The following is a 12,736-nucleotide window of genomic DNA, read 5'->3' as shown; positions in this document are numbered from 1 at the left end:
CGTCCGAATCCCGCTTTCAAATAAAAAAGGGTTAAAAATATGTAAAGAGTATTTACAAATTACCACCACAATTTGTTAAGGGTAGTTACCCTTAGCCCCTAAATTTTCATTTGCAGCAAAGACCCCCTGAACCTTCAGATTCTAACATTTTCTCCCATGGGATACGCATTCTAGAGTTTGTCAAGAGATAAAAGAACTCATGACAAAAACCCACAAATCCTAATATTAATAAATAATAAGATATTATTAAATTCAAGAGGTAAAGAACTCATGACGAAAACCCTCAAACCCTAATATTAATAAAATAATAAGATATTATTAAATTAAAATTAATAAACTATTAACAAAATATAAGTAAAGTAGTAATAAAATAATAGCATTATAATAAAATATTACTAAATTAATAATAAGATATTATTAAATTCAAGAGGTAAAGAACTCATGACGAGAACCCTCAAACCCTAATATTAATAAAATAATAAGATATTATTAAATTAAAATTAATAAACTATTAACAAAATATAAGTAAAGTAGTAATAAAATAATAGCATTATAATAAAATATTACTAAATTAATAATAAGATATTATTAAATTCAAGAGGTAAAGAACTCATGACGAAAACCCTCAAACCCTAATATTAATAAAATAATAAGATATTATTAAATTAAAATTAATAAACTATTAACAAAATATAAGTAAAGTAGTAATAAAATAATAGCATTATAATAAAATATTACTAAATTAATAATAAGATATTATTAAATTCAAGAGGTAAAGAACTCATGACGAAAACCCTCAAACCCTAATATTAATAAAATAATAAGATATTATTAAATTAAAATTAATAAACTATTAACAAAATATAAGTAAAGTAGTAATAAAATAATAGCATTATAATAAAATATTACTAAATTAATAATAACAAACAAGGATATTAATTATTAAATATAATAATAAATAATAACTAATAAATTAAATATTAATACAATTAATCAAAGTAATAAATAATAATAATACAATATTAATAAATAATTCATGAAATAACAATAAAACATTAATAACTAAATAATAAAATATTATGAAAGTAACAATAAGATAACAATAACAAAACAATAATATATTAATAATTAGAATAATAATAAATTATTATTAAAATACTAATAAAATAATATTAATATAATATTATAATTAAATTAATAAAATAATAACATATTAATTATTAAATAATAATGAATTAATTTTAAAAATAATAAAGAAAATAATATAATATTAATAAAATATAATAATAATAATATTTTATAACAATAATAATAAATAATATATTAATAAAGTACTCATAAATTAAAGATAAACATTAAGATATTAATTATTAAATACTAATAATAATAACAAGCAACAATACTATTTATTAATTAATAATACTTAAGTACAAATATAATATTATATAATTAAAGTAATAGTAAAATACTAAATTATTAGTAAACTATAATAATAATATTATTATTAAAGTCATAATAAAATGTTCAAAATTTAATGATAAATAATAAGATATTAATTATTAAGCATTAATAAAGTAATAATAAAATAATAAATAGACTAATATAAAATTAAAAATTTTCAGTTGATTCCGATTCAAACTCTAAATGAACCAAACAACAATCAGAATCTAATTTTGATTCCTGACTGAACTAAACAAGCATTAGGAATGGGTAAATTCAAAACTCTAACTTTCAGTAGATGTCCAGTATTACTTCCTCCCTCTTCTCCTTTTCTACACATATGGATATTTATTTTTAAATAATGCCATTAAAACCATAACAAGTCAAAATCAAAAATCTCATGGGTCTTTATTGCCTCTCATAAAATCCATATTTATTCTTTAATAAGACAATTCTTAAATATCTCCATTCCCCTCCATTAATAGTCAATGTTTGTAACATCTCCCCATTTTCATTAAATCCCTCTTTCCTCTTAAACCTTTACTAATCTTTTTAGGCTCTTTCAAATAAAGTAGGGGTGTAAATTTTATGGATTGGGTTAGATTAAGGACCAACTTAAATGTGAACCCTAGTTTGGACCCAAGCTAATGTCAAAACTCAATTTGTCCATTAGTATTTGGGGTAAACCAATATTCTTATAAAAATTTTAAAGAGACCATTGCTCCTTTTCATGGTTTATCAAGTTTTTTTTCTCTTTTTTATTAATTTTATGGAGATATGTTTCATGAATACATTTTGGTTAATAAAAAAAAATATATAGTAGGAAAGCACTTAAATGGTGTTTGGAACCTTAGGCATTTATTAAATAAACACTGCCACATAGGCGCCACTACATTTCCCCCAGTATGTGAATCGGTACACATAAGGACTTGCAAGAGTAGGCATTGGTTTATGTGCATGCCTATTGTTGGGGAAGCTTCATTTTAGCGCTTCCCCCAATGGGTAGGAGTTTGTTTACTATTTTGTTGAGGTGGTGTCTAATGGCACCTAAGTGTCAATAAATGGGTTCATTATTGCTTTTCTCGGTTTTCTAAACAAATCAAGTACAAAACATTTAGTAAATAAATGTCCACGGTTCCAAACACATACTTAATGTGAAGCTTTGGTTATTAATCTCATACTAATCACCTTTTTTTTGCCTTTATAGGGGTACAAAATGAGGGTAGCCCATCCCCCAATCCCACTCACAACCCTAATGACAAATGTGATTTGATTCCAAGTCCAAGTCTCTATTGCAACTAGTTAGAGAACCTATCAACTGAACCACCATCATTTGGTTTTCATGCTAAGTAGTTGATTTATGTACTTCTCATAATATATAAGCTATATAAAAAAGATTAAGTTTAGAGTTCAATAACTAAAAAAGAAATATATATATATATATATTATATGTAAAGAAATAAAAATACATAAAAACTTTGGTGAATCAATGCTACTTTTCTTTCTTCTTAAAAAATACATTTTTAAACAGCAACCATGCATCGCATGGGTTACCGCTAGCAAGTATTGATACTTTCAACCTTACTCGGGACAAGAACAATGGATAGTAGCGATTCATACCCCAATGCATCTAAATAAACATTTCATCTTCAACAGTATGAATAAGCGGTTGATCTTGATATATTGTACTTCACAATAAGCATTTTCATCATTTTTGTTATCAGGCAATGGAATCTCGAATGGGCAACTGATCAGAGGCAAAGTGCTAGAATCTAAGGCCCTCTTTGGATAGACATTTCAAAAGTATTTTCATACTATTGAAAGTACAGGAGTATGAAAACACCACATTGTGTTTGGATGGCATACTTCATGCTTAAACATTCATACTTTTAAAAACACAAAACCCCCAAACTTTTATTATTCCATGCTTTTTGGGAAGTTTTGCTTTCATTTCATGTGAAGGGTGACCACCCTTTCGATTAAATTCCCCAATCAAGACTTTCCCATTCGCCTATCGTCTTTAAGCCATAACCTCTTTGTTGCCATGGGTTCTTGCTTTGCCGTCACCCATCTCCGATCACCATTGCCACCAAAAAATCGTCTTCTGAAGCACAGTCCTCATCGGAATCGCATGTATGGATCCATATTTTCCCCCTTTTTTAATGTTTTTCTCCATTTCATACACTATCTTCAAGCTTAATGGTATGTTTATTGCATGTTTACTGCCACTGGAATCATTGTTGCTGATTTCTTCGTTCCTAAACTATTATTGAAGCTTATTGGAATGTTTATTGCTTGCCATTGGAATCATTGTTGTTGACTTCTTTGTTTCCTAAACTATTATTGAAGTTTAATGGAATTGTTTACTGTAATATTATAGATAACATTCTACCTATACAAAACCAGTCATGAACTAGAGTGTTATATCTATAATGCTAGTTTAATGGAATGTTTATTGCTTGTTCATAAATTGTCTTTGTCAACGAGCTGTGGCATGTTTATGTATCTTCAGTGTATTCAGGTGGTTAATCATGGCTAATGTGGCATGTTTACTCCACTTTTTCATGTACATTCCATTCAGGAGATTCTCCCAACATGATCCGGCACCACACATCTTATTATGAGACTAGGACCCACCATGCATGAGATGTGTGGTGTCAGATCATATTGGGAGGGTGTTGGAATGTCTTTCGTTGGCAAGAGATCCGGGTTTTTAAGGTAGCCCTCATCAATTTTTGTAAAGGCCCGCAGAGAAAAGCTCAAAACCAAATAATGACATGGACCAATTAACTGAGGTGGCTCAGTTGCCGATTGGTATATCTCTTAATCTTGTAGCTGAGATCTGGGACAAATAATGACATGGACCAACCGACTGATGGCGGCTCAGTTGCCGATTGGTATATCTCTTACTCTTGTAGCTGAGATCTGGGATCAAATTCCTTCATTAGGGCAAAAAAAAAAAAAGAAAAGAAAAATATAATGATGAATTCACATCTGCACCCCACAAAATATCCCAACCATGTAGGAACATCTCCCACTGACAATTTTGGGAGATGTTCCTAATGTACACTGAGATGTGCATATGGGGTGCAGTTGTGATCTATCTAATGATTGGCCTAGGCATCCAAGCTTAACCCGATGCCTGTGGAGCATGGTTTAAAGTATCGATATGATACACCCTGTATCGGGCGTATCATATCGTATCTTTTGAAAAAGATACAGTCTAAACCCCTAATTTTTTTAATAATAAAAAACACGTTTTAAGTTTCCTAAAAAACTGAAATTTGAAAAAAAAAGTAAAAAAAAAAAAAAATTTGGCTGTTTCTAAGCACCGATACAATACGGTCGATATACGTATCGTATCGATACTTTGAACCTTGCTGCAGAGTGCGGATCATGTCTCAGTCCAAAAGGCTGAAAAAAATTCGAACCGGATCTCATTCATTGGATTTTGTGTTGGATTTTAATCGAATTTGCACTGCAATTGGATATTGAATAAACAAGTTAAACTATTTAAGTAAAAATTACTTGAAACTTGAATATATTTAAAATTTAATAAAATACATTTAAATCAATTCTACTAATTGATACAACATAAATTTTAAGTATTTATGAGTACATATATTTAAATGGGATTATATCAGATATTTTTTTGATAATCCGATTATAGTGAGTTCATGTTTGATCCAATTGTAAACGGATGACAACCGGATGCCATTTACAGCCCTACCAGCAATGGTGTATGTATTGACGGAACTACATCTCATGATCTCAAACCTATGAGTTAGGTTCCCAGGAAAAATCCTGAATTACAGAATTAGCTAAGCATGGGTCCAAGCCATTTGAAACCGTGATATGCACAGGCTGGGTTTGAACCTTATCTAGTTGGCTTCAGTGAAATCATTTCATGATCTTCCTGGTGTTTTGGCTTCAGTATTAACTTGGCAGATAAAATTGAATGGTTGGAAAATGTAATAGTATAAGAATTAAGAAATGACATTTTCTTTCATTTTAATTACATAAAACGAGAATTAAAAAAAACGCATTTTCTTTCATTTTAATTAAAACCAACAGAACATTAGGGCTTAGGCTGCCTTTGGATAGACATAGAAAGGAAAATTGATATTCAACAGATGTACAGAATGAAAACTTCATTCTCGATTCTAAGAGAATTTTTATGAAAGCGTTTCATTTGCTTCTCTTCCATGGAAGTTTCATTTTCCCAGAATGTATCCTAATTTTTGGCCTAATTCTTCTTCTGATGATCGATTCAACCTCTGATCAAAAAGATATACCTTGGTTCTATTTCATCTCTTCAACAAGTTTAGTAATGAACATAACGGCCCTATTGTTCCGATAAAGGCAAGTGTGCACAGGTTATCAACTGCCACGCCAGACTAAAGACAGATGAGTTCTTTTGACCATCCATGTTCCATGACATGAAGAGTGTTGAAGAGTAAATGCTCATTATGTCGAACACAAGGGAACAAACGAAATTAGAAAGAAAACCAAACTATGACTTTTAAAAACGAGATTAGAAAACTTAACTTTTTTTTAATTCATGAAAACTGAACTTTGCCTTGCGTGATTAATCACCGGGGGGATTACTCCTGTAGATTCTGATAAAACTACATTCAAAAAAACAAAAATTCGAGCTAGCTGCTGCTATGGTTACACTAATTGAAGAGAGAAGACACCACCCCCTTCAGCTTCAGGTGATCGTGATCTACAACTCGTCCTTGACAGCAGAAGGTTCTGTATCGGTGTCATCTTTAGAAGTTTCTCCTTCGTTGCTTTTTGGAGTAGCCGCAGCTTCCTTCGTGTCAGATTCAGCCTCGGCCTCTTCTGCATCATCTTCCTCTTCCACGGAAGCATCCGGACTTATCTTCAAGCTTGCCTTAACTGAGTCATAGATGCGCGAAGCAAAATCCTTGGGGTCATTAAGCATGAATCCACTCTCCATGAGTGCAGTTTGGTACATTAGCCGTGCTGTCTGCTTTACACTCTCGTCCTGCAAAGTCCACATGTCATGTTACCAAGTCAGAGAACAAAAGGAAAATTGCACAATTCTACATGTTCGGATATCACTCTGGCCTGGTTTTTTCTCAGATAATGTTTAAGGGGGCTCTAAGGATTGATTACCTCCGGGTCATTGACAACTCTTTCCCGAAGCTCCTTGATGATTGGATGCCTTGGGTTGATCTCAAGCACTCTCTTGCCACGCATATATCCCTGCTTGCTGGCGTCCGATAGAGTTTGAGACTGCATGATCCTTTCCATGTTCGCACTCCATCCGTACTTAGATGTCACCACTACACAAGGGGTGTCAGCCAAACGGTTGCTTATCTTCACGTCATCTACATTCTCACTGGTGAGAGAACCCTTCCACCATTTAGTCAGCTCCTTGAACGACTCTTTGAGGTCTTTGTCCTTAGAGTCCTTCCCAAGTTTTAATCCTTCCTTCGAGACATTCTGGAATTTCTTGTCTTCATAGTCCATCAGATATTGCATGAGGTACTCATCCACTGGATCTGTGAAGAAAATAACCTGCAGCAGTATCATCCACAAGCAAAAGGCTAGAATTAGATAACGCTGAAACATCAAGAAAGACACCTTGACCTAGTCATTAGATTTCGGACATCAATAAGAAACAAAGGGTCAAACAATGAGTTTTCAGCTCATACCTCATAGTTTTTCTTTGTGAGCCTCTCAAGGAATGGCGATTTCTCTAGTTGCTCTTTGCTAGCCCCTGTTATGTAAAATATGTCCTTCTGCCCTGGTTTCATTCTTGAAATGTACTGATCAAGCGAAGCTAACTTGCCACCAGATTTGGTACTATGAAAAGAACAAAGATAACAAATAAAGGTCTAATCTTAAAAGGTATATGATTCAAAGATAATCAACATAAAGGAAAAACACATCACTAGAGAATGAAAGTCAAAATTAAATAAACCATATTATACCTTTCAAATCGGAGAAGCTTAGCCAGACGGTTTCTGTTGGTTGCATCCTCAATTATACCAAGTTTTATGGACTTGCCAAACTCATTCCAGAATCTAGCATATTGTCCCTTCTTTTCATCATTGTCGCTGGCCTTCTCAGCATCTTTTGCAACATCCACAAAGAGGGGAGAAAAGAATGAGGATTAGAGCCACGAAACAACCACATAAAAACTAGAACCAGTAAAGAATTATAATGTTTATTGATAGAAGATTGTAAAGTTTAATGGGTGCCCATTGCCAATGAGAGGGGAGAAAGACAAAAAAATAAAATATATCTAGTGTGAAGGTGAAGATTGTCCAGTTTAATGCAGCTTGATGAATCAGTAAATTCCAACAAATGAGGAGCAATTCAGGCAAGGCAGTACCATGTCATAAAGGTGAAGTAGCATCCCATGAAAGTAGGGGTGTCAATGGACTGGCTTTGGATTGGACCCCATCCAAATCAAAATCAATGTGGACAGATTGGACAGACCAACAAAACATTTTGAATTGGACCAGTCCAGACTTGATGGTCCAAAATATTTATTGGATTAGATTGGACCTGGCCATCCGTAACAAATTTATATTGGATTGGGTTGGATGGAGCCAATAACTGATCAATTGATAGAAGATAAGAATACAAGCGTCGATGGACCAGGTTTGGGTTAGAACCAACATAAATTAAAACAAATTTGAACAGATTGTACGGTCCAGACATTGGATTGGACCCGTCCAAAACAGTCAAAATATTCATTGGATTGGACCCAGTCCATTTGTAACGACTGACATTGGACTGAATCAGATTGGACCCAGTCCATTTGTAACGACTGACATTGGACTGAATCGGATTGGACCAAATCCAGTCCAATTGACACCCCTACATGAAAGTATCACTATATCCATACCTTTACTGTCTTTGTCATTGGACTCATCAGGATCCTCATCAGCAATCTTACGAATCATATCAAGGGCCTTGCGGATTAGTTTCTTTTTTATCGTCTTTAGACTGTTGTGCTGCTGAAGCATTTCTCGCGAAACATTGAGCGGTAATGTGTCGGAATCAACAAGACCCTATTGAAAACATATATGACAGGCTGAGATCCTGCAATCATTGCAATAAGAACCAAGGAAGTACCTAATCTAGATATGCATCCTATCTCAGAGAACTCAATGTTATGAACCAAGAAGAGATGTATTACCCTTAAGAAGTTCAGATACTTGGGTAGAAGTTCATCAAACTCATCTGAGATGAAGACACGCCTGACATACAATTTCAGGTTGGATTTGTTGGTGTTATAGTAGCTCTCGTACAGATCATGAGGAGCCTTGGGAGGAACGAACAAAACTGCCTTGAACTCTACATCACCTTCTGCAGTAAAGTGACTCCAAGCTAAGGGCTTTTCATCACCGAAATCCTGTACAAGAAGTGAAAATGAAAAACCGTTAACAAAACATTTATCCAGAAAAATGTGAAGTATATCTGCATTTCTGGAACTGATAAAATTTACCTTAGCAAGGGAGTGGTAGAATTTTGTGTATTCTTCCTCTGTCACTTCTTTTGGACTCCGCAGCCATATGGCCTTCACATCATTCAACAGTTCCCACTCATAAGTCGTTTCCTTCACCTTCTTTGTCTTTGGCTTCTTTTCAGCATCTTCCTCCTCCACTTCTTCCTCTGTAGAGCTGCTTTCAGCTGGTTGTAGCAATGCAGATATGTGAGTAGGAAGATATTGTAAGTGTAAAAATAAAAAAAATAAAAAATAAAAACAGACATAGTTACAACTTGAAAAGATTCATAACATCATAGCTTCAGCATTTAGGTGTCTTCAAAAAAATATTGGTTTTGGCAATCAAATCACTTACATGCTTCCTCTTCATCACTAGATTCATCTTCGTCTGCAGGAGCATCCACCTCCACTTCTTTGCTTGCCCAGATGTATATGGGGAAGTTAATGAATTCAGAATATTTCTTCACCAACTCCTGCAATCAGAAAGCAAGTATTGGTGTTAAAATTTAAAATATCAATCTTGAAGATACGATGATTCCTTTCTTTTTCTAGAAAAACAGAAGGTTTCTGTTCATCTACTTTTGAATGAAACATACATATTATTAATTCAGTACCAAACATTTTAAATAATACCTAAGAACTATATTCCATTCTTTAGAATATGATAAAAACACATTTATCTTTTACCAGAAAAAGATTTTCCTCATTACATGTCTGGGTTCTACTACTATTTCATTATTCGTCTTTCTCCTTGCAATTATAACTTCTAAAGCAATAACATGGAAATTGTATTGCTGATAAAAAAAAACATGGAAATTGTATAACCACAGTTTCATTAATGGAAAATAAAGGCATGATCCAACAATTGTCATGTGACGGGTGTTTAGTCAAGCAGAAGGAATACAAGATTAGAAAAACCCAAGCAAAGAAGGAAAATAAAGAACAAAAACCATATGAAGTTTCAGAACTCTACATTAAGCAACCATGCATTTGGTATAATGAGACGGAGATGCATTAACAAGTTGGAATACCCAAAATAATAAAATTATGAAAAAATGAAAGAATCTTATTTGCAGAGCAGTAAATCCCCACAAAACCATGTCACTATTCCTCCACCCAGAAAAATGTTTTCAAGTTAGAACTTGGAAACCGTAGTGTGGCAACAAACAATTCTGTAATCAATAACATTTACTGAAGGCAATATAGAATATAACAAGAACACAGGATTTTCAAAGAATCGAAATACCCACTTTTAACTTATCTTCCTCCAAATATTCCCCAGCTTCCTCCCGAAGATGCAATCTGATCTCAGTTCCCCGTCCAAGTGGCTCATTCCACACATCTTCAGAAATTGCGAATGATCCATCAGCCTTTGACTCCCATACATGCCTGTAAACCACAAAAAAAAGTTGTACATGTCTCCATTTTCAACGAAAAATACAAGTGGGAGAAGAACAAAAAAAATGGAAAGTAAATAAGAATGAAAGTCTTACTGTTTGTCATCGTTGTGTTTGCTGATGACTTCAACATAGTCAGCAACAAGATAAACAGAGTAAAATCCAACTCCAAACTGCCCAATGAGATTAAGATCACCTCCGGTTTGCATTTTCTCCATAAAAGCTACACAAGTGCAATACACAATATTGCTTCTCCATTCAGTGCAAAAGAAACTTTAACTACATCTCCAACTGAATGTTCTTTTTAAATTTATATTTTGACAATCGATAAAAAAGTTACCTGAAGTTCCAGATTTAGCAATAGTACCCAAGTTCTTGATCAAATCCTCTTTCGTCATTCCTATACCTCTATCACGAATAGAAAGTATTTTCTTTTCCTTGTCAAGTTTAATCTGCATTTTCAAATCGAACCTAAACGTTTAAGTGGCGCCCCGAGTAAACGTTTTTTTTTTTTTAAGTTAAATCGTTAAACCCGAGAAATTCCTATACTTAATTGAACTCTGAACTTCAACAACATTATCACTGTACTAAAAATATTACTGACCTGGATTTCAAGCTTTGTATTATCGCCTTCACCCAAAATCTCCTTATCCGTGAGAGAAAGGAATCTGATTTTATCCAATGCCTGAAAAGAAACATAATGATTCAGTTAGGGTTAATGCCTTGAGAAACTGGAAATAAATAACAAATAGAAACTAATTACTGAAATCTTACATCAGAAGCATTGGAGATCAACTCCCTCAAGAAAATATCTTTGTTGCTATAGAGGGAATTAATGATAATATCCATGAGGCGAGAAACCTCAGCCTGGAATTCAAACTTCTCTGCGTTACTGCGAAGAGACCTCTTTGAGATTGATTCCGCTTCCCTGGATAGAAATTATTACTTTTGGAAGTGAAAAATAGAAGAAAAGAAGAGAAAATACATCCATGTAGAATCATCAAGAAAGAAAACATCACGCATCACAAAAAGGAAGATTAAAACAGATCCTATGCTGGAAAGCAGATTAGTAGAAAATATAGACCTCTTGGCCACATCCGAATCAGTAGATAATCCATTAGGAACGGCACCGATCTTTTCTTCTACCTTTGGAGGATCTACAAGCTCCTCACTTTCTTCCGCGCTAGCGTGTAACTTGTGACCTACAGAATCAAAAAGATCAGGAACAGAACGCAAAATCTATAACTGGTGCAACTATTAAGACTGCATTTTTTGTTCATTTGAGTTCTAGAGCAGCAAAATCTTGGAATGAGCCTAAACCTAGACAAGTGGAGTGAGTAAATCTCCATAGAACATAACGGATCTAACATGCTGAAAGAATCCTACTTAAGCCGTTCCATCATCATATTATATTAAGTAAAATGCAGATATTAGTACCCTAACACCGCAACTGAAATCACAGATGACGATCCAGAAACAACAAGTGAAAAAATAAAAAATTCAATTTAGTTTCTCAACTCATCTAGCTCCGAGGCCGGTAAATGCAGATTAACTTAACCTTTCTTTGAAATGAAATTTCATGAGTGCTCTAGCAAAATTAAAAGAAAACAGAACTTTTCAAAGAATGAGACGTCAAAAGAAAGTCCAATGCCAGAAAAACCAATATAAGGCATCAAAAATCTTGCCTTGATCTGGAAGGAGAGAAAGGAGCAGTAAGAGAAGCAGGGCGGAAGGGATCGTCCACTTCCTCATCGTTCTCGAGGCTACGCAGTATGCTTTGCCACTCGGTGTGTGTAAATGGATTTGCTTCGATTTCTGCCGAGTTTCGCCTCGCCCGTCGTTATATATCGGGTTTCTGAAGCCGGAGACCAGGGGAGAGCTCAGGAAGACCTTGTCCTGAAGCTGAACCGGCGGTTTAGCTATATCATGCCAGAGTGGAGGATCTAACGGTGTAAAATGTTCTTATATACACGTGGCGTATTTCTACTGGATTGTCATATCGCCTTGACGTGGAGAAACCAATGTTCTGGACTGTTCGAAGCCGTATTTCCAATTCGTGTTGCATACGCAGAATTATAGGGTCCCACGAGATTTTATAATTGGTTTTTACCTTAATCGATTATTACTTTCGCAATCGAATTAGATTTTCACTTCTTTCCCATTTTATCCTTTTCTTTGACAAAAAGTTCTTTACACCTCTGTACCAACGGCCCGCATAAGACAGGGACTGGAACAGAGGAGCCGAGGCCGGAGGGAAAAGAATGTGGAGGGCATAATTGGTATCACGCTGCCTATTATTCAAGGAAATTTGTTTGAAGGGTTTATCTCAGCAATTAATTTATTCCTTGGGTGAGCAGTTGACGGTGATGGATTTGAATTCAAAGACATGGATATGTCTTTTGAACACGTG

At 34.1% G+C, this 12,736-nt stretch overlaps 1 protein-coding gene across 1 annotated transcript; it reads right to left on the bottom strand.

Moving 5' to 3' along the window:
- Positions 1 to 5,974: 5,974 nt before the first annotated feature.
- On the bottom strand, positions 5,975 to 12,214 carry LOC104590041 (endoplasmin homolog). Its single transcript, XM_010248556.3, has 15 exons — positions 12,012 to 12,214; positions 11,411 to 11,528; positions 11,101 to 11,254; positions 10,931 to 11,011; positions 10,667 to 10,778; positions 10,423 to 10,549; positions 10,180 to 10,318; positions 9,285 to 9,402; positions 8,930 to 9,114; positions 8,621 to 8,836; positions 8,327 to 8,492; positions 7,404 to 7,545; positions 7,125 to 7,275; positions 6,583 to 6,987; positions 5,975 to 6,451 (listed from the first exon to the last, which is right to left on the bottom strand). Exons 1-15 carry the CDS (start codon positions 12,076 to 12,078, stop codon positions 6,167 to 6,169), a joined length of 2,466 nt encoding a protein of 821 aa, XP_010246858.1. The 5' UTR covers positions 12,079 to 12,214; the 3' UTR covers positions 5,975 to 6,166.
- Positions 12,215 to 12,736: the final 522 nt, after the last annotated feature.

This window comes from Nelumbo nucifera, chromosome 5, assembly GCF_055504915.1.
Source record: "Nelumbo nucifera cultivar China Antique chromosome 5, China Antique-T2T, whole genome shotgun sequence".
In the NCBI taxonomy this organism is placed as follows: domain Eukaryota; kingdom Viridiplantae; phylum Streptophyta; class Magnoliopsida; order Proteales; family Nelumbonaceae; genus Nelumbo; species Nelumbo nucifera.
This window is presented reverse-complemented; position numbering and strand designations above follow the sequence as displayed.

What these genes read in the sequence shown, in the direction of transcription:
- LOC104590041 (XM_010248556.3), bottom strand. Translation starts at nt 12,078, where the DNA reads ATGAGGAAGTGGACGATCCCTTCCGCCCTGCTTCTCTTACTGCTCCTT. An exon ending in AAACACAACGATGACAAACA is followed by an intron (nt 10,319 to 10,422) that starts GTAAGACTTTCA and finishes TGTGGTTTACAG; the next exon opens with GCATGTATGGGAGTCAAAGG. An exon ending in TAGTGATGAAGAGGAAGCAT is followed by an intron (nt 9,115 to 9,284) that starts GTAAGTGATTTG and finishes TGCTACAACCAG; the next exon opens with CTGAAAGCAGCTCTACAGAG.